The following is a 22,512-nucleotide window of genomic DNA, read 5'->3' as shown; positions in this document are numbered from 1 at the left end:
ATTAAATTGGCAAGATGGTAAATGTGGAGTGCCTGAGCAAATGAAAATGGCAGTTACCTTGTGGATGTCTGTGCTGAGAGGTGTGTATTCCTTGCAAACACCTTTCTTCAGCACTAGATGATCCATAAGTATACATGAATGAGATATGATGGAAGAGAAGAGCAAAAGGGGTTTGACTGACTATGTGGCAGTGGATAAAGGACTGAGAAAGGCTATGCTAGATGCTACAGTTGTGAGAGGATTCTTTGGAGACTGACTATTCCATGGTTCTTATAGGGATGAGGATCAGGGAGAAGTGGAGGTATGATATAAGGAAGAATGGAGAGGTAAAAGTGTTGGCTAGCGAGGAGATGAATCTGAAATAATACAGGGAGAAGTATGAAAGGAGGATGACCAAAAGGTCAGATGGACTAAGTGTAGCGATGTAGCCATGTGCGAATGAGGTGTTTAAAATGTTTAGAGAAAGACCATTGAAGGTAGTAGAATTAGTGGTTGGATACAAGGTCATGAGATACAGAAAAAAAAGGGAAGTGTATGGTGGATGGAAGAGATTAGAAATGCTGAGTAAGGGATGAAAAAGGCATATTGTAGATTGCTTGAAAGGAATGTACCAGTGGAAGTTCAGCAAAGGAGGAGGGAGGAATATAAGATGTGTATGCAGAGTGTTAAGAAGCTGATAGAGAAAAGCAAAGAAAGAGTAGATGAAGATTTTGGAAGAAAATTTAGGAAAAATAAAATATTGTACCAGAAGGAGGTGAAAAAGGAAAGAGGTGGATGTATGAGTGGAAACTTTAATGTGAGAAGTAAGAAAGGGGAGTTGCTGAATCAAAAGGAGAAAGTATATAGAAGATGGAAAGAGTATTTTGAAGAACTGATGAATGTGGGAGAAAGTGAAGCAGAAGTTGTTACATGCAAGGGTATGGAGGATGGAAGGAAGAAGACACAAGTAAAGGGGGTAATGAGGCTGAAGGTAAGAAAGGCACTGGAATGTATGAGATTATGGCTGAAATGATGGAATATTGAGGAGAAAGTGTGATTGAAAGGATGCATATGACATCTACTTTAGTATAGAAAATGAAGGTTGTGCCTGAGGGTTGAATGAAAGCTTTTATTGTTCCTTTTTTCAAAGGAAAAAGGTGCTAAGGATGTATTTAGTAATTATAAGGGAATATGTCTATTAAATATGCCAGGAAAAGTGTATGCAAAAGTGTTAATTGACAGAGTGATGAAAGTGACTGAATGCAGAATAAGTGAGGAGCAAGGGGGCTTTAGGAAAGGTAGGGGATGTGTGGAATTGATTTTTGTAGTAAAGATGACTATGGAAAAGTTACTAGCAAAAGGCAAGAAGTTGTATGCAGCTTTTAATGTGATCAGGAGGAAGAGTAAGACGGAGTCAAGTGGAATGCTTAATGGGATGTGTTAAGAATTTATGGGTTAGGGGGACAACTGCTGAATGGTGTGAAAAGCTTCTATAGAACAGCAAATCCACATGTGAGTGGATGGAGAGTTGAGTGAAAGTTTTGGTATACATGTGGGTGTGAGGCAGGGCTCTGTGATGTCATCAAGGCTTTTTGATATATTTTTTTTTTTTTTTTTTATACTTTGTCGCTGTCTCCCGCGTTTGCGAGGTAGCGCAAGGAAACAGACGAAAGAAATGGCCCAACCCCCCCCCATACACATGTATATACATACGTCCACACACGCAAATATACATACCTACACAGCTTTCCATGGTTTACCCCAGACGCTTCACATGCCTTGATTCAATCCACTGACAGCACGTCAACCCCGGTATACCACATCGCTCCAATTCACTCTATTCCTTGCCCTCCTTTCACCCTCCTGCATGTTCAGGCCCCGATCACACAAAATCTTTTTCACTCCATCTTTCCACCTCCAATTTGGTCTCCCTCTTCTCCTTGCTCCCTCCACCTCCGACACATATATCCTCTTGGTCAATCTTTCCTCACTCATCCTCTCCATGTGCCCAAACCACTTCAAAACACCCTCTTCTGCTCTCTCAACCACGCTCTTTTTATTGCCACACATCTCTCTTACCCTTACGTTACTCACTCGATCAAACCACCTCACACCACACATTGTCCTCAAACATCTCATTTCCAGCACATCCATCCTCCTGCGCACAACTCTATCCATAGCCCACGCCTCGCACCCATACAACATTGTTGGAACCACTATTCCTTCAAACATACCCATTTTTGCTTTCCGAGATAATGTTCTCGACTTCCACACATTCTTCAAGGCCCCCAGAATTTTCGCCCCCTCCCCCACCCTATGATCCACTTCTGCTTCCATGGTTCCATCCGCTGCCAGATCCACTCCCAGATATCTAAAACACTTCACTTCCTCCAGTTTTTGATATATATATTTATTAAAAAAGGGGGTGACTGTATTATTGACTGGTTGGTTAGGTTATTTAATGTATGTATGACTCATGGTGAGGTGCCTGAGGATTGGCGGAATGCGTGCATAGTGCCATTGTACAAAGGCAACGGGGATAAGAGTGAGTGCTCAAATTACAGAGGTATAAGTTTGTAGAGTATTCCTGGTAAATTATATGGGAGGGTATTGATTGAGAGGGTGAAGGCATGTACAGAGCATCAGATTGGGGAAGAGCAGTGTGGTTTCAGAAGTGGTAGAGGATGTGTGGATCAGGTGTTTGCTTTGAAGAATGTATGTGAGAAATACTTAGAAAAGCAAATGGATTTGTATGTAGCATTTATGGATCTGGAGAAGGCATATGATAGAGTTGATAGAGATGCTCTGTGGAAGGTATTAAGAATATATGGTGTGGGAGGCAAGTTGTTAGAAGCAGTGAAAAGTTTTTATTGAGCATGTAAGGCATGTGTACGTGTAGGAAGAGAGGAAAGTGATTGGTTCTCAGTGAATGTAGGTTTGCGGCAGGGGTGTGTGATGTCTCCATGGTTGTTTAATTTGTTTATGGATGGGGTTGTTAGGGAGGTGAATGCAAGAGTTTTGGAAAGAGGGGCAAGTATGAAGTCTGTTGGGGATGAGAGAGTCTGGGAAGTGAGTCAGTTGTTGTTCGCTGATGATACAGCGCTGGTGGCTGATTCATGTGAGAAACTGCAGAAGCTGGTGACTGAGTTTGGTAAAGTGTGTGAAAGAAGAAAGTTAAGAGTAAATGTGAATAAGAGCAAGGTTATTAGGTACAGTAGGGTTGAGGGTCAAGTCAATTGGGAGGTAAGTTTGAATGGAGAAAAACTGGAGGAAGTAAAGTGTTTTAGATATCTGGGAGTGGATCTGGCAGCGGATGGAACCATGGAAGCGGAAGTGGATCATAGGGCGGGGAAGGGGGCGAAAATCCTGGGAGCCTTGAAGAATGTGTGGAAGTCGAGAACATTATCTCGGAAAGCAAAAATGGGTATGTTTGAAGGAATAGTGGTTCCAACAATGTTGTATGGTTGCGAGGCGTGGGCTATGGATAGAGTTGTGCGCAGGAGGATGGATGTGCTGGAAATGAGATGTTTGAGGACAATGTGTGGTGTGAGGTGGTTTGATCGAGTAAGTAACGTAAGGGTAAGAGAGATGTGTGGAAATAAAAAGAGCGTGGTTGAGAGAGCAGAAGAGGGTGTTTTGAAATGGTTTGGGCACATGGAGAGAATGAGTGAGGAAATATTGACCAAGAGGATATATGTGTCGGAGGTGGAGGGAACGAGGAGAAGTGGGAGACCAAATTGGAGGTGGAAAGATGGAGTGAAAAAGATTTTGTGTGATCGGGGCCTGAACATGCAGGAGGGTGAAAGGAGGGCAAGGAATAGAGTGAATTGGATCGATGTGGTATACCGGGGTTGACGTGCTAGCACGTCAGTGGATTGAATCAGGGCATGTGAAGCGTCTGGGGTAAACCATGGAAAGCTGTGTAGGTATGTATATTTGCGTGTGTGGACGTATGTATATACATGTGTATGGGGGTGGGTTGGGCCATTTCTTTCGTCTGTTTCCTTGCGCTACCTCGCAAACGCGGGAGACAGCGACAAAGCAAAAAAGAAAAGAAAAATATATATATATTTGTACATATGCATGGAGTTGGAAATTAAATCAAAGCTTGGAAGGGGGTGCAGAGATGGAGTGTGGTGTTGAAGTATGGTGGCTAGCGGCAAACCTGTTTGCAGATGATACTGTGTTCTTTGCTGAGAGTAAAGAGGAATTGCAGGTTTTGTGTTTTATGATGTGTGTAAGCATAGGCATTTGAGGGTAAATGCAAGTAAAACTAAAGTGATGTGTTTGAAAGGAAACAGAGTGAAAGTATAGATTTTGCTTAACCATAAAGAGTGAAAGAAGAAAGTACTTAACTGTGTATTGGATATGGGGTCGGGAAAGATTGGAAGAGGTCAGAAAACTTAAGTATTTAGGAGCTGCCTTGGGTTTGTTTGGTGATATGGAAGGAAAGATAAGGGAGAAAGCAGTGCAGGGTAGAAGTCAGTGGATCCCTTAACAGAATAATGAGGGGTAGAGGTGTAAGTATAGAAGTGAAGAGACGATTAAGGGACAGCGTAGTCCTCCCAACCCTGACCTATGCAGCCAAAACATGGATATGTAATGAGTCACAGAGGTCAAGAATCCAGGCTGTGGAAATAAGCTATTTAAGAGGAATATGTGCCATGAGTAGATGGAACGAAGAAAGAAATGAAGAGGTGTATGAGATGTGGTATGACAAGGAATGCAAAGGAAATGAACTGTGCAGTGGCAGAGTGGGTGAAACATAACACTTTGAGGTGGTTTGGACATGTGGAAAGAATGCAAGATTAGGAGTTTACAAAATGGGTTTATGATAGTAAAATTAAATGGGTTGGTGTGAAAGGAAGACCACCACATGGGGAAATTTAGTTGAAGAATATTAAGGGAGAAAAATGGTGGAAGAATGTGTAGAATAGTGCATGCAAGGTAGGCATGTAAGTACAGGAATAAGTGAATATTCTTTTGCCATGGCCCCCCCCTTGGTGAGAGTTCCCAAAGGGAACAAATGTCAAAGATAGATAGATAGATAGATAGGACATAATAATGATATAGTTAGTTTTAAGGCAGTGTCCAACTGGTTACTTCTTTCATTCCTAATATCATGTACAATGCAAACATTCAACTCAGCATGCTGTAGTCAGAAAACATTTTAGAATGACTTTTAATATAAGTAAATATATTAGGAAAATTCTTGGTTATGTATTCTTTACTTTAATTTTTTAGCTCTGATAGGTTTTCGCTGTACCAGTATGCCACATGCTATGAAATTTCACATGCCACTAACTATTTATGTGTAACTATCACTTGATATTGGCACATAAAAAATCTAGCATTATTTGGCAATGAAATTAAATGACAAAACTCACTTGTGAAGGTAGCTCCAATGAGTTGTTGTCACACCGTGGAAAAAAGATAGCACAAAGTAAGGGCTGTACCACAGCCCAGCATCTTGGGATATTACGCAGTGCAGACCATAATTCCAAATGCTCCTACAAAGATAAATAATATTATCAGTTTTAACAGTAAGATTATATTTGATCGCTTGAACTCAAAACTAGTAAGCAGAAAGTTGACTCCTACATTCATCTATATGTAATAAGCAAAGACTTAAAAACCATTGCAAAGATAGTCACTTTAGTCAGCATACACATCAAAATTCAATATAACATTAGATGTGTATCCTTGTTATCCTTGTGCTGGGGATGCAACCGTTTTTAAAGTCCTACAAGCAAATGCCCTCTCCAATGCTCATGGGGCTCTGCCCGTTAGTGAGGAAAATTATTCTTATTCTACATTTGAGATGTTCAGTGCACTAGAACACAAAATCTGTTATATAATTATCATTACATCAAAGGCAAACACATAATCTTACCCTGGCGGTCTGCTGGTTTGGTAAGTCAGTGAGTGCCAGAGATGTATGTATGTATGGGAGCTGTACTCCCAGACAAGTTGTCTCCTCCAGGTGTTCACAATGAGCATTCTGATGACACTGATCAACCTGTAATGCATCCTCATAAAGTTTCTCTCTGAGCAGCATAATAAATCTTTTTTTTTCTCAGGAAAAACCAAACAACAAAATCACTTAAGTACATAATTACAACTCAGTTATAGTACATTTTACATACAGGTAGCATCTGATCACAATTTTCCACTATGTGGAGTGGCTTTCATTAGTCAAGACTGGTTAATCTAGTCCTTCGCCCTAGCAGAAAAAGTGAATAGGTTGCAATAATTTCAACTATCAGTTAACAATGATCAACCTCAGGATCATACCTGGTTCTCATGGCTGGGAATAAAAGGCAACAACTTAATGTATTCTGCTTCTTTGAAAAATGATATAATGAATCGGCAGTAAACAGATTATTTTACTTCTTTGAAAAATAATTAATCTGCAATAAACAAACATTATAAAATGTCATGATATCATTTTCATCCATCAAATGACTGTGCTTACACTTTGACTTTCGTTAAAATTGGCAGTGAAACTTCCATCTCGAGAAAATGGAAATGAATCCAAGGAAAATCTTGGATTCACAACATCCACTATGCTGTTAACAGTTGATGAAACTCTTGTGGCTGGAGCTGAAGTTGTGGCTAGCCTAGCCTGAGTTGTTCTAGGCTCATCTGTTATGGTGGCAGTAGTGGATGAAACACCATCAGCCCAAGTGAGGTTTGCGTGAGGTGTGGTATTATTGTTGATTTCATCTTCAGTCCATGTAATCCCTGCACTCACAACCAGAAGAAAAATACTCGCTGCAGGTAAACCCATGATCCTGCAAAACACAAAGTAACAGTAACCATTAAAAATCAAGGTTAGATCTCTAAGGTTTGTATATAATATAACTTACATAGAGAAAACTAAAATGATTAGGGTCCCAACTGCTTTCTTTTGCATATATGATACAAAGGAATTGAAACAGCTACAGACCACTGAGTCCTTTTGAGGCTGTTTGTGATAGTAGAAGGTATCAGAAACTCACAGATTAGTAAAAAGTTAGGTATACAGATATTAGTAAAAGTTAGGTAAAAGTCAGAGAGAATAATTTGCAAATTCTCTCTATGACTAAGGAGATGCAAATAATGTAAGTCATGGTTTTGAAGGGAAATATTTATGATCAGCTCTTAAATGTATGTAGTACTGTTATCAACCACTCTTAATTGGAAGATTGTTCTGTACATCAACAATCCTGTTGAAGACAAAGTACTTCGCCTCATTCAAGATAAAATGTTTACCCATGAATTTGCATACATTACTATGAGTAAAATCAGACGAACCAAATCTGAAGTAGATTGATAGATCAAGATTATCAAAGGCTTTGATATCTTGCATATGAGTGGGTCTTTACCACAGACTTATTCTTAGAGTGATGGCCATACTTATAAAATGTTCAGCCTTTATGAATTAGTACTGTATATGGTCAACAGTCAAAATGAATATTTTGAAAAGGCCAAGAAATGAGAAGATACTTCTCCAGTTGAGGTTCAGGGTAATGAAGGAGCATAAAGACAAGAAGATACTTCTTTATTTGAGGTTGATGGTAAAGAAGTTGCTTAGAGACAAATTTCCATGTTTGGGTATCTGAAGAGTAGAGTCCAAGCTTGCATAATAATGTACAAAATTCAAAATATGTCTGTGATAATATCAATTTGTGACACATAGAGTAACTAGAGCTACCTCCTGCTGCAGAAATAACACCTATCATACATATCATATCATCATACATATGATGGCTTTGTCCAGCTCCATCTTGTACATCCATTATAGGTTTTTAATATTGTATTTTACAGTAATGTGTGGAGAAAATTTTTAATGTAATAGCATCTGACGTTTTTGGAACAATTTTGATCTGATACATCTCGTACACCAGTTAAGACTCACGTTTCTGAGTTTAGCATTTAGGTCAATACAATGACATCCTTGTAAAGTCTATAATAGCTTTCAGAAATGCTCTAAGTAATCAAAGTTCTGTGATATCAAGTCAGATTACAAGAGATTGAGACTTCCAAACAGTGGATACTGTAGAATTGGGTAATTCGATCAATCAAGGGGTATTGGGGCCCATCCTAAGGTAGTTGATTTTTACATCAAAATGAAGAAATATTTCTTTTATGTTTTCTGATATGCATTTGAATCTTTATATTTCTTAGAAAATAATGGGCTTCTTAACATTTTAATAATTTGCAGCAGCATAATTTTCATTTAAGTATTTTTTTCAAAAATCTTTATTTTCTGGACTATGGGAAATAACATTATTGCATCATGAAGGAAAGTAGCTATATAACTAATTTTTGGTGCATAAACTACAAATATAGTAAGGTAGCCATCAATTACATTTACATTTTGTCTACCAGTTAAGGGTTTAAATTGAACCCATGGGGCTACTAGGCCCACTTTGTGTGAGGTAAATGGGCCTAGTAGGTACTGTGTCATATCATTCATTCATTTCCTATTTTTTTAAGTAATTGTTTCTTTGTGCCAGGTTTGAATAATGGTTAAAAAAACATAAACTAGGTCGGGGGTGTCCATGTCCGAGGACTTACACACAGCATCACCTTAGACCACGCTGCATCTTTCTTGAGGTGGATGTTCCCTCAGAAGTGTTGTCGGTGAGTTGAACTTTGTGCAGTCACCTCAGAACTATTCCTCGCAAAGCCCAGAGCAGAATGCTGCCCTTTTTGGGGATTATGGCTGTGCCTTTGATTAAATGGAGTTGTAGCTTTTTGTAAAATCCTTCATTGACAAGACTGGCTGTGATATTCTACAAACTCAAGAACAATATGCCTTGAGTTGAATGGGTGAAGAATTTTGTGAAATGGCACTATCTGTCTATCTATGTCTCTGACTCCAGTTCCCTCTGGGAAGTCCTATTAAGGGGTGTCCATGGCAAAAGAGTCTCCACTTATCCCTGTCCTTACATGCCTCTGTCATATAAACCATTCCACACATTCTGCCACTATTGCTCTCCCTCCAGCATTCCTCCACCCTATTTGCCCATATCACAGGCAGTTCTCCACTCACACCAACCAGTTACATTGTACTATCATGCACTCTCCTTGTAAACTCCCAGTCTTGCATCCTTTCCACATGCTCAAACCACCTTAAAGTATTACATTTCACCCATTCTTCCACTCCACAATTCACTTCCTTTGCATTCCCTGCCTTACCACATCTCTCATAAAGCCTCTCATTTCTTTCTTCATTCCATCTAGTCATACCAAATGCTCTTCTGAAATAGCTCATTTCCACAGCCTGGATTCTTGACCTCTGTGACTCATTCCATGTCCATGTTTTGGCTGCATAGGTCAGGGTTGGGAGGAATATGCTGTCCCTTAATCCTCTCTTCACTCCACTTACTCCTCTACCCTTCATTATTCTATTAAGTGGCCCAAAGACTTTTTTACCCTGTACTGCTCTCTCCCTTATCTCTCCTTCCATATCACCACACTTACCCAAGACAGCTCTTAGATACTTAAATTCTGACACTTCTTCCTGTCTTTTCCCCCCATATCCACAGCAAAATTTTGTACACTTTCTTCTTTCACTGTATATCGTTTTACAAAATCTATACTTTCACTCTAATGCTATCTTTCCAAATTTACTTTAACTTGCATTTACCTTCAATTGCTTATGCTTACACATATCATAAAACACATTCACAACCTTCTGCAACACCTCTTCACTCTCGGCAAATGACTAACCACCATATCTCTGCCACACTCCATCTCTGGATCCCTTTTCCCTAGTCTTGCTTTCATCTCTCTTATCACTCCATCCATATATAGATATATATTAGAAAGCCATGGTGATCACACAGCCCTTCCTTACACCTACATGTATCCCAAAACTTTTGCTCAGCTCTCCATCCTCCAGAACTTATTTTCAGAGTGCATGTGCCAAAACATCAAAACATTAATCGTAAGAGAGTTCCTGTTTGAGTGTTGAAACTTGAAACTGTCAAGGGTTTTTATGATAACTGGGAAGTAAGAGGTGTCATTGATGTGCTTCCTAGAATTATTATTAATCACAATGGAACTAACCTCTTAGATGATCTGAAGTTGACAAATTTGATATACAGGAGGGGAATTAAACATGCAGACTTATGAACACTTCCAAGACAAAAATGTCACTGATCTGTACATGCATTGCCTCTGGAAAATTGCTCCTTATGTTGTATATCTTGCAGATTGTTTGATAGACAGTTGGGTTATTCTTGGACAATTTCATGCTAGCTACAATGGGAGTAAGTCAGGTGGTTTGATATACGTTGTTCCTGTGATTGGTTTGAAATGGTGGCGGTACATTTAATGCTTTTCTACAATGAGTTACATGTTGTCTGTTTTACTAAAGCATTATTTAAAACTTATTGTGTTAAGGATATTCTATATTAGCATACTTTGTTTTTCTTTAACCATTTGTTTCATTTCTGCTACTATAAATTCATATTTTAAACTCGAAGACCCATTTCATGGGGAATATAGGCCAAGGTCATATTTAGTGTCTTTTTCATTTACTGTAAAAGGTTTATTGATTTCATTTAGAACATGCAAGGCCCCAGCAAGGTCTTACCTGATGGTGAAATAAAAAAACAGAATTATATAGCAAGTCTTTAAGTAATTTTAGAAAAATATGAAAAAATGGGCCCAAAAGCCCCATTTCATGTTATAAAACCCCCCAAAGAAGTTCCCACATTGGTCTGAATAAAATGCTTCCCCGCCTTTACACACATGCAGGAGGGTGAAAGGAGGGCAAGGAATAGAGGGAATTGGAGCGATGTGGTATACAGGGGTTGACGTGCTGTCAGTGGATTGAATCAAGGCATGTGAAGCGTCCGGGGTAAACCAAGGAAAGCTGTGTAGGTATGTATATTTGCGTGTGTGGACGTGTGTATGTACATGTGTATGGGGGGGGGTTGGGCCATTTCTTTCGTCTGTTTCCTTGCGCTACCTCGCAAACGCGGGAGACAGCGACAAAGTATAAAAAAAAAAAAATATATATATATATATATATATATATTTTATTTTTATTTTTTTTATTATACTTTGTCGCTGTCTCCTGCGTTTGCGAGGTAGCGCAAGGAAACAGACGAAAGAAATGGCAGAACCCCCCCCATACACATGTATATACATACGTCCACACACGCAAATATACATACCTACACAGCTTTCCATGGTTTACCCCAGACGCTTCACATGCCTTGATTCAATCCACTGACAGCACGTCAACCCCGGTATACCACATCGCTCCAGTTCACTCTATTCCTTGCCCTCCTTTCACCCTCCTGCATGTTCAGGCCCCGATCACACAAAATCTTTTTCACTCCATCTTTCCACCTCCAATTTGGTCTCCCACTTCTCCTCGTTCCCTCCACCTCCGACACATATATCCTCTTGGTCAATCTTTCCTCACTCATTCTCTCCATGTGCCCAAACCACTTCAAAACACCCTCTTCTGCTCTCTCAACCACGCTCTTTTTATTTCCACACATCTCTCTTACCCTTACGTTACTCACTCGATCAAACCACCTCACACCACACATTGTCCTCAAACATCTCATTTCCAGCACATCCATCCTCCTGCGCACAACTCTATCCATAGCCCACGCCTCGCAACCATACAACATTGTTGGAACCACTATTCCTTCAAACATACCCATTTTTGCTTTCCGAGATAATGTTCTCGACTTCCACACATTCTTCAAGGCCCCCAGAATTTTCGCCCCCTCCCCCACCCTATGATCCACTTCCGCTTCCATGGTTCCATCCGCTGCCAGATCCACTCCCAGATATCTAAAACACTTCACTTCCTCCAGTTTTTCTCCATTCAAACTCACCTCCCAATTGACTTGACCCTCAACCCTACTGTACCTAATAACCTTGCTCTTATTCACATTTACTCTTAACTTTCTTCTTCCACACACTTTACCAAACTCAGTCACCAGCTTCTGCAGTTTCTCACATGAATCAGCCACCAGCGCTGTATCATCAGCGAACAACAACTGACTCACTTCCCAAGCTCTCTCATCCCCAACAGACTTCATACTTGCCCCTCTTTCCAAAACTCTTGCATTTACCTCCTAACAACCCCATCCATAAACAAATTAAACAACCATGGAGACATCACACACCCCTGCCGCAAACCTACATTCACTGAGAACCAATCACTTTCCTCTCTTCCTACACGTACACATGCCTTACATCCTCGATAAAAAACTTTTCACTGCTTCTAACAACTTTCCTCCCACACCATATATTCTTAATACCTTCCACAGAGCATCTCTATCAACTCTATCATATGCCTTCTCCAGATCCATAAATGCTACATACAAATCTATTTGCTTTTCTAAGTATATATATATATATATATATATATATATATATATATATATATATATATATATATATATATATATATATGAGAACAACAGGGAACATATGATCAGACACAGTCAGCACATGCTAAACTTTTTTGTAAGTGAATTAAAAAAATTACAAATATTTGGCCCTTAGAGAGAGAGAGAGAGAGAGAGAGAGAGAGAGAGAGAGAGAGAGAGAGAGAGAGTTACTAACCAAGTAATTTTTAGAAACAACCATTAACCCCTGCCATGTGAGTTCTGGTCAACTGGCTGATGAATAAATATTAAGCACAAAAGTTTACTAAAAAAAATTCTATCCTAACCCAAACTGCAACAGAACACTGGCATGTATATTGGTTTTGATGAAATAATCATCCATTGACAGTCAAATAATGTCAAATTCAAAGGTTTTTAAGTGACAAGTGAGTTAGTTTCTGTGGAATAAGTTAGATGTTTAATGATCATGATGGTAAATATAACTAGATTTTGATTCCTCTACTCTGGTGGTAGTAAGAGGACTCAGGTCTTTAATATTAGTTTATAATCATTATAAAATCACTCTGTTTTGTATCTTGTCCATCTTTTTTATATGAAAACGTCAATCATTTGGAAGGAACTAAAAAGACCATACCAGTTATAAGTATATATAATATGTGCTATACTCAGTAAAATATGTATATATGAACACTAAACAGGTATTTTGCCATATATATTCAATCCCAGATTCTGACACAAAACTATGACGAATGACAGAACTGCTTGAGAGAGAAGCATCACATTAATGAATATATATTGTGAGGATTTCCTTTCCAGTAATTTAGAAATATTCCCTCCAAAAAGAAGCATCTTATCTTTAAAACATACGTACATAGGTCTATGTTGGTTGAACCTTAGAATAAAGCATACATACATAGGTCTATGTTGGTTGAACCTTAGAATAAATTAAACACAAATCTCAGTTCAAAAGTATGAATTAAAAAGTATGTGTGAATCGTAATGGATCCCTTAGAATGACACATAAAGGAATACTTCTCACCAAACCTGTGACACGGCCTCACCAAGGAAGTGCCATTCCACGTCCACCTCTTTCAACACTGGCTCATCCTAACATACCTGCGTGGGAACACCTTTCTCTGGGGTTTCTCCCTCATAACCCACTGTGACAGTGCCTTATATTCAATTTCTAGCTTCCTTCCGTGAGATTTACCTACTGTTAATGTACTTGAAGCTTCACATAGTCGCTGGCGAGAAATATGACTCAGATTTCTTTTTGACTGAGAAGCGGACCACACACATCGCCGTGTTTAGAGTTTGAATGCGTCGTCCTGACTCATGACTACGCTTGTTATACATTGTATTTCTACCTTATTACAATAAGGAAATGATTATTTTATCTCTTTATCATTAACATATACTATTCTTAAGAAAGAAATGGTAAGAAAGGATTTTTAGACTATTTTTTGATAGTATAATAAGTACGAAGCCAAAGTTCGGGCATTTAATTTCATCGTTGTTTACCACCCGCATTATTGGGGGGGAATTTGGGGGGAACATTAAAGAAAACGGAAGGAGACACTTCTCTATTCCGAGTTTCTCTAAATTTTATTAAAAATATGTCATCCTCAAGCCTAAAACTATACTCAAAATGACAGATATATCGATTTTTATTATAAGCTATTAATACATTTACTAATTGACTACAGCTACCATTGCGTTTATCTTTGCAACTACACTTAAGCGTGAAGGATTTCTTCATGTCTCATTGTTAAGTATTACATTCATGAATAATGAAGATATCATGGTTATGCCATGAATATGATTTTCTTTGGGATGAGGGAATTCATCATATGCTACACACACACAGCCACAATAGACCACTACACCCCCACTACACATGGTCACGCCTGCTGTGCACACTTTACCTGTACGCCAGTAATGACACACCTCAGACAGGCTGTCACTGACGAGCACTTGTGCCAAGCTTAAGCTATAGCGAATCGTTACACAACAACTCGGTTGGATATAAAGTTATTTTGATTATAGTTGCTACTGAAAACATACATGAGTTGGCCAGAGTTACCGAGTGCCTTCTTCCACTTTTTTTTTCGCTTAGTTCAATTTTTATTTGATTTTTTTTTTTTTGACGTTGGAAGCTCCAGTCATGGACACAAGTCCACATCAAGGTGGGGCCTTAATTGAAATACAGAGAGGTTAATGACAGGGAAAAACAAGAGGTATTGGAAAGTATTTACTAATTTTGGAGGAAGTGGAAAAACCTGACTTTTAGGATGTGCCAGGTCATAGCTATTGGGAAAGACATTATAGGGTAAAGAGTTCCAATGTTTCGAGGTGCAGGGAGAGAAGCAGTTATCAAAACAGCCCACGCTTCAGTTGCCAAGGGCCACACAGTCGTCATGTGACGCAGCAGCTTGCCCAGTTCATGGAAAGATGGAGGAAGTACAAAGGTCACTCCTCGTGTGGCTGGTCTCTACACCTAACGTACAGGAAGCAGCAGCCAGACTCGTGCTGTGAGCCCAGGCCTTACTGGAACATAGAGAGCTCACTGGAGCGGTGGCCGAAACAATACCTGTAGAAAGAGAGAGAGAGAGAGAGAGAGAGAGAGAGAGAGAGAGAGAGAGAGAGAGAGAGAGAGAGAGAGAGAAGCAACATCAAGAAGGATTGAGTGGAATGATTGAAGAAAGACGGGTGGAGGAAGAGCCACTCCAGATATGCAAGCAGGACTTCGTACTACGGCAGAGCCCTGGAGACATGAAATACCTGTCCTTAAGACAATTGATTTCGGCATGTTTACAACAGCCTCAGCTATTAGGTATGATGTTCAATATGTGGAATTTTCGCTCAGAGCAGAGGATATGGTTATGATCACAGCGATTACATGGTTGCAAGGTTGAAATTTAGTAGTTGGAAAAACATAAGATTTAGAAGGAGATATATAAGGTAGGGATTACGTTTTTGTTAACCTTTATCTTACCAGGTTACTACTTCCCTGGTATAAACTGTTGTCCTGGTCCGAATTTAGAGTGAAGAGGAGCAGTGATGGAGATAAATGATTGTATAATTGAACACAGTTATTTCGCCGTTCTCTTCCCTCAGCAGGAGCGAGCAGATATAGGCCCATATGGCTCAAATTTGCCTGTGTCCATAAATTGATTAGTTTAATAGTTAATAACCAAATTTAGGTTCTTTCTCCTACGTAGATAATACACACTAAACGAACCTTAGGTCCTAGCAAGGTTGCTGTCCCCTTAAAAGCAGTAGAATAAGGGGTAGCAAAGCAACACGCCGAGCGGGAAACAGGTAGAAAAAAATACCTTGCAGGACTAATATGCCTGAATTATTATTTTTTTTTTTTTTTTTTAAGAAAGGCAGACGATAGAATGAACGTAAATATATCATGGATCCCATCAACATAAGCATGCATTCCATCACTTCTTGTTATAAAGACAATAGTAAGGACAATCTTCGACCTCCAGCCTCAAGATGTCTGTATTACTCATGATGTGGATGGACGGTACATTGATTCCTTGTTGTTCCCTTCAAGCAGGCTACACGGGTTGATTAATTTTGGTACGTTATCGCAGCATGGCCAAGGTGAAGAAAGTAGTTGAGAAGGTAGCATGATATGCCACAGGATTTTGCTGAATGGTTGAAGGAATTCTTGAAAACTGTAGTGTCAGATGATGACCAAGGCCAATTTTGAACACATTAATGGTGGTACTCGGAATGATATGTCCTGGGGAGTTGTGAATTCATGTGTCAGTAATGTTGGGAAAGATACATTTCGTTCAGTCCAGATTAACTCGATGATCTAAGTTTTAGTCCACTTTCTCTCTCTAGTAGCATGTGGACGACCGTAAAGAAATTTTCACCTTCTCCGTCGTTGACTTATCTCTGTATTCTAAACCATTCTGTCGTCTTGCCCTGGAGCTGCCTCTTGCACAGAGTGAACAAATTCAGTTCTCATGGTCTGCCTTCATATCGTCTGTTGCGTAAGGATGGAATAAATATAATTGCTCTCCACTTCAGTGCTTTCAGTTTAAGAGTGTCCTTACGTTAGGCTGGCTTTCGATGGCTTTACCGTGTGACCCATCCATTCATAATAGATTTCTTGTTGAACTTTCCTATCGCAGCAGCTGACATTGACCCTAGAACTTTCAACTATTCAATCTAGATTCTCCTGTCATCCTAATTTTTTTTTTTTTCAATTAATATGGCATTGCCGATCTCTCTCATTCGCCAATTTGGCCACTACGTTATTCATCCTTACATCATTATCGAGAATATGAATGATGAAAATCCTATGCCCTAGGTCTTCCCCCTGGGGTATCCCACTGGTAATGGATGACCACGGTGACGATTCACCATTCATTACGTCTGTCTACCTCCTATACGTAACTAACTTCTATCCAATTTCCTATGCCACCAGTCATCCCCAAGGCCCGACTTTATGCATCAATTCAACGTGGAGAGCTTTGTCCAATGCTTTTTGGAGATCTGGTAATATAATATCCATGACTTTAGTCATGTCGTGGGTACTGAATAATCTGTGATCAAATTCAAGGAGGTTTGTAAGACATGATCCGTGCCTTCTAAACCCATGCTGTGTATTATTGATCAAACTGACTTGTTACAGGTGAGCTACGATTTTATGTCTGGTAATCGACTTCTGAAGTGAATAGATAATATGAGGCTAATAGGATGGTAACTGATGTGAGGCTAATAGGACGGTAACTGATGTGAGGCTAATAGGACGGTAATTGATGTGAGGCTAATAGGATGGTAACTGATGTGAGGCTAATAGGATGGTAATTGATGTGAGGCGAACAGGACGGTAATTAATATGAGTCTAATAGGACGGTAATTGATGTGAGGCTAATAGGACGGTAACTGATGTGAGGCTAATAGGATGGTAATTGATGTGAGGCTAATAGGACGGTAACTGATGTGAGGCTAATAGGATGGTTATTGATGTGAGGCTAATAGGATGGTAATTGATGTGAGGCTAATAGGATGGTAATTGATGTGAGGCTAATAGGACGGTAACTGATGTGAGGCTAATAGGATGGTTATTGATGTGAGGCTAATAGGATGGTAATTGATGTGAGGCTAATAGGATGGTAATTGATGTGAGGCTAATAGGACGGTAACTGATGTGAGGCTAATAGGACGGTATATATAGGACGGTAACTGATGTGAGGCTAATAGGATGGTAACTGATGTGAGGCTAATAGGATGGTAATTGATGTGAGGCTAATAGGAAGGTAACTGATGTGAGGCTAATAGGATGGTAACTGATGTGAGGCGAACAGGACGGTAATTAATATGAGTCTAATAGGACGGTAATTGATGTGAGGCTAATAGGACGGTAACTGATGTGAGGCTAATAGGATGGTAATTGATGTGAGGCTAATAGGATGGTAATTGCCAAGCAATTTACGGCTTCCCTGCTTGAATATAGGAGTGACATGTGTCAGTCTTTAGTTCTGCCGTGGTATAACATACTGGAGAGATTTAGACGAAAACGGGTTAACGGTTTGACAGTTTTATGTATTTGGATGCTGCTGGATGGAGAGATGTCAGTCAGTCTTCAGCTTATGTGTGTTACCACTTCTCCAACTGTGATGCTCAGTTCTGGTGAGGGTCGTGGTGGACTGAGTAGTTAGTTTAACCATCTTGTTGTTATGATATATCGTTTCTATAGTGGAGGAAAGTGATTCATGGAGGAGTGAGGGAGGCGGAAGAATATTGTGCCTTGGCTGTGTGTGTGTGTGTGTGTGTGTGTGTGTGTGGCATTTAACACAGTTTCAAAATTCTTGTCTCAGCTTTCCTGTGTGAAAACAGAACTAAAGAAAACCACATCAGGGTTGGTGCTGTGGTTCTTATCATCCACATTTGGGTTTCCCATTTTCGTTTACTAAAGATGTTATTCCACACCTAAGATGTTTTTCTTGTTATAGATATATCTGTACGACCTTTTAGGATATGTGGTGCTGTTCCTTGCAATATTAATTTCATGCTTTAGCTTGGCTTGCTTAATAATGAGTTTTCACATCTCTCGTAAGACATATTGTGTTGCAAACTTTTGCCCACTTGCAATATGCCTTGTTTTTCTTTTTGCTCACCAAAGAATTTAACCTCCATTTTCTCCTAAATCCTTTTTAGATAGGTTAGGTTATCTTACGAAAAATGTAAGGGTTCAGGTTGTTACATTAGATTTGGTGAATGAAATACTCCTGTTTACGTCTAATAAATGTTGTATTGATATAACGAAACAATATATTCATAATCTCCATTTTCTCTACTTCAGGAACGCCTATACTGAGAAATTATTATACAGTTACAGTGTAACCATTAATATACCATTAATATACATCATAAGTACAAGAACACGTGGTGAATGGGCCAGTGTAACCATTAATATACATCATAAAGACGACAGAAGATGTTACTGTTAGCTGAATAATTTTATTATGTAATCATATTGTGTTAGCAAACACAATATATATTGAGTTATGATATTAATATAGATACATATAAGCACATGTACAGAAGTAATAGAACAGGTGTAGAGGAAAGCAATAAAATATGTTACTAGAATTAAGACAGTCATGTTACAGGAGGGGCTAAATGCCTTGAATTTGTCCACTATGGAAGGAAGAGGAGTCATGGGTGATTCGATCATGTCCATTTGATTATATATTTATTTTTATTATACTTTGTCGCTGTCTCCCGCGTTTGCGAGGTAGCGCAAGGAAACAGACGAAAGAAATGGCCCAACCCCCCCCCCCCCCCCCATACACATGTATATACATACGTCCACACACGCAAATATACTTACCTACACAGCTTTCCATGGTTTACCCCAGACGCTTCACATGCCTTGCTTCAATCCACTGACAGCACGTCAACCCCGGTATACCACATCGCTCCAATTCACTCTATTCCTTGCCCTCCTTTCACCCTCCTGCATGTTCAGGCCCCGATCACACAAAATCTTTTTCACTCCATCTTTCCACCTCCAATTTGGTCTCCCTCTTCTCCTTGTTCCCTCCACCTCCGACACATATATCCTCTTGGTCAATCTTTCCTCACTCATCCTCTCCATGTGCCCAAACCACTTCAAAACACCCTCTTCTGCTCTCTCAACCACGCTCTTTTTATTTCCACACATCTCTCTTACCCTTACGTTACTCACTCGATCAAACCACCTCACACCACACATTGTCCTCAAACATCTCATTTCCAGCACATCCATCCTCCTGCGCACAACTCTATCCATAGCCCACGCCTCGCAACCATACAACATTGTTGGAACCACTATTCCTTCAAACATACCCATTTTTGCTTTCCGAGATAATGTTCTCGACTTCCACACATTTTTCAAGGCCCCCAGGATTTTCGCCCCCTCCCCCACCCTATGATCCACTTCCGCTTCCATGGTTCCATCCGCTGCCAGATCCACTCCCAGATATCTAAAACACTTCACTTCCTCCAGTTTTTCTCCATTCAAACTCACCTCCCAATTGACTTGACCCTCAACCCTACTGTACCTAATAACCTTGCTCTTATTCACATTTACTCTTAACTTTCTTCTTCCACACACTTTTCCAAACTCAGTCACCAGCTTCTGCAGTTTCTCACATGAATCAGCCACCAGCGCTGTATCATCAGCGAACAACAACTGACTCACTTCCCAAGCTCTCTCATCCCCAACAGACTTCATACTTGCCCCTCTTTCCAAAACTCTTGCATTTACCTCCCTAACAACCCCATCCATAAACAAATTAAACAACCATGGAGACATCACACACCCCTGCCGCAAACCTACATTCACTGAGAACCAATCACTTTCCTCTCTTCCTACACGTACACATGCCTTACATCCTCGATAAAAACTTTTCACTGCTTCTAACAACTTTCCTCCCACACCATATATTCTTAATACCTTCCACAGAGCATCTCTATCAACTCTATCATATGCCTTCTCCAGATCCATAAATGCTACATACAAATCCATTTGCTTTTCTAAGTATTTCTCACATACATTCTTCAAAGCAAACACCTGATCCACACATCCTCTACCACTTCTGAAACCACACTGCTCTTCTCCAATCTGATGCTCTGTACATGCCTTCACCCTCTCAATCAATACCCTCCCATATAATTTACCAGGAATACTCAACAAACTTATACCTCTGTAATTTGAGCACTCACTCTTATCCCCTTTGCCTTTGTACAATGGCACTATGCACGCATTCCGCCAATCCTCAGGCACCTCACCATGAGTCATACATACATTAAATAACCTTACCAACCAGTCAACAGTACAGTCACCCCCTTTTTTTATAAATTCCACTGCAATACCATCCAAACCTGCTGCCTTGCCGGCTTTCATCTTCCGCAAAGCTTTCACTACCTCTTCTCTGTTTACCAAATCATTTTCCCTAACCCTCTCACTTTGCACACCACCTCGACCAAAACACCCTATATCTGCCACTCTATCATCAAACACATTCAACAAACCTTCAAAATACTCACTCCATCTCCTTCTCACATCACCACTACTTGTTATCACCTCCCCATTTGCGCCCTTCACTGAAGTTCCCATTTGCTCCCTTGTCTTACGCACTTTATTTACCTCCTTCCAGAACATCTTTTTATTCTCCCTAAAATTTAATGATACTCTCTCACCCCAACTCTCATTTGCCCTTTTTTCACCTCTTGCACCTTTCTCTTGACCTCCTGTCTCTTTCTTTTATACATCTCCCACTCAATTGCATTTTTTCCCTGCAAAAATCGTCCAAATGCCTCTCTCTTCTCTTTCACTAATACTCTTACTTCTTCATCCCACCACTCACTACCCTTTCTAATCAACCCACCTCCCACTCTTCTCATGCCACAAGCATCTTTTGCGCAATCCATCACTGATTCCCTAAATACATCCCATTCCTCCCCCACTCCCCTTACTTCCATTGTTCTCACCTTTTTCCATTCTGTACTCAGTCTCTCCTGGTACTTCCTCACACAGGTCTCCTTCTCAAGCTCACTTACTCTCACCATCCTCTTCACCCCAACATTCACTCTTCTTTTCTGAAAACCCATACAAATCTTTACCTTAGCCTCCACAAGATAATGATCAGACATCCCTCCAGTTGCACCTCTCAGCACATTAACATCCAAAAGTCTCTCTTTCGCACGCCTGTCAATTAACACGTAATCCAATAACGCTCTCTGGCCATCTCTCCTACTTACATAAGTATACTTATGTATATCTCGCTTTTTAAACCAGGTATTCCCAATCATCAGTCCTTTTTCAGCACATAAATCTACAAGCTCTTCACCATTTCCATTTACAACACTGAACACCCCATGTATACCAATTATTCCCTCAACTGCCACATTACTCACCTTTGCATTCAAATCACCCATCACTATGACCCGGTCTCGTGCATCAAAACCACTAACACACTCATTCAGCTGCTCCCAAAACACTTGCCTCTCTTGATCTTTCTTCTCATCCCCAGGTGCATATGCACCAATAATCACCCACCTCTCTCCATCAACTTTCAGTTTTACCCATATTAATCGAGAATTTACTTTCTTACACTCTATCACATACTCCCACAACTCCTGTTTCAGGAGTATTGCTACTCCTTCCCTTGCTCTTGTCCTCTCACTAACCCCTGACTTTACTCCCCAGACATTCCCAAACCACTCTTCCCCTTTACCCTTGAGCTTCGTTTCACTCAGAGCCAAAACATCCAGGTTCCTCTCCTCAAACATACTACCTATCTCTCCTTTTTTCACATCTTGGTTACATCCACACACATTTAGGCACCCCACTCTGAGCCTTCGAGGAGGATGAGCACTCCCCGCGTGACTCCTTCTTCTGTTTCCCATTTTAGAAAGTTAATACAAGGAGGGGAGGATTTCTGGCCCCCCGCTCCCGTCCCCTCTAGTCGCTTTTTTTTGAACAAATTTCATAACGTCAACAATGAACAGTTCTTCCAAAGATGGTAAGATAGAACACTATAACATATCGTAACAAGAAAGCAGACAAGAAACATTTTAGAAAAGATATATATTGAAGTACTTGTGCAGGACATGAGTTACAGATGATTGAAATAAACTTAAGTCA

At 40.0% G+C, this 22,512-nt stretch overlaps 1 protein-coding gene across 2 annotated transcripts in view; it reads right to left on the bottom strand.

Moving 5' to 3' along the window:
• smo (smoothened, frizzled class receptor) overlaps positions 1 to 13,669 on the bottom strand; it is an 82,221-nt gene extending 68,552 nt beyond the window's left edge. Inside the window, exons 1-4 of one of the 2 annotated variants that reach the window (XM_071656111.1) lie at positions 13,561 to 13,669; positions 6,455 to 6,773; positions 5,873 to 5,998; positions 5,367 to 5,489 (exon numbers count right to left, since the gene is read on the bottom strand). In XM_071656111.1, coding sequence (XP_071512212.1) covers positions 5,367 to 5,489; positions 5,873 to 5,998; positions 6,455 to 6,769 — 564 coding nt within the window. In that variant the 5' untranslated portion in view covers positions 6,770 to 6,773; positions 13,561 to 13,669. Of the gene's footprint in view, positions 1 to 5,366; positions 5,490 to 5,872; positions 5,999 to 6,454; positions 6,774 to 13,466 lie in introns of both variants that reach the window. The other variant, XM_071656110.1, reaches the window with a different exon arrangement.
• Between the last annotated feature and the right edge of the window lie 8,843 nt (positions 13,670 to 22,512).

The sequence above is a fragment of the Panulirus ornatus genome, chromosome 62, assembly GCF_036320965.1.
Source record: "Panulirus ornatus isolate Po-2019 chromosome 62, ASM3632096v1, whole genome shotgun sequence".
NCBI lineage: Eukaryota > Metazoa > Arthropoda > Malacostraca > Decapoda > Palinuridae > Panulirus > Panulirus ornatus.
This window is presented reverse-complemented; position numbering and strand designations above follow the sequence as displayed.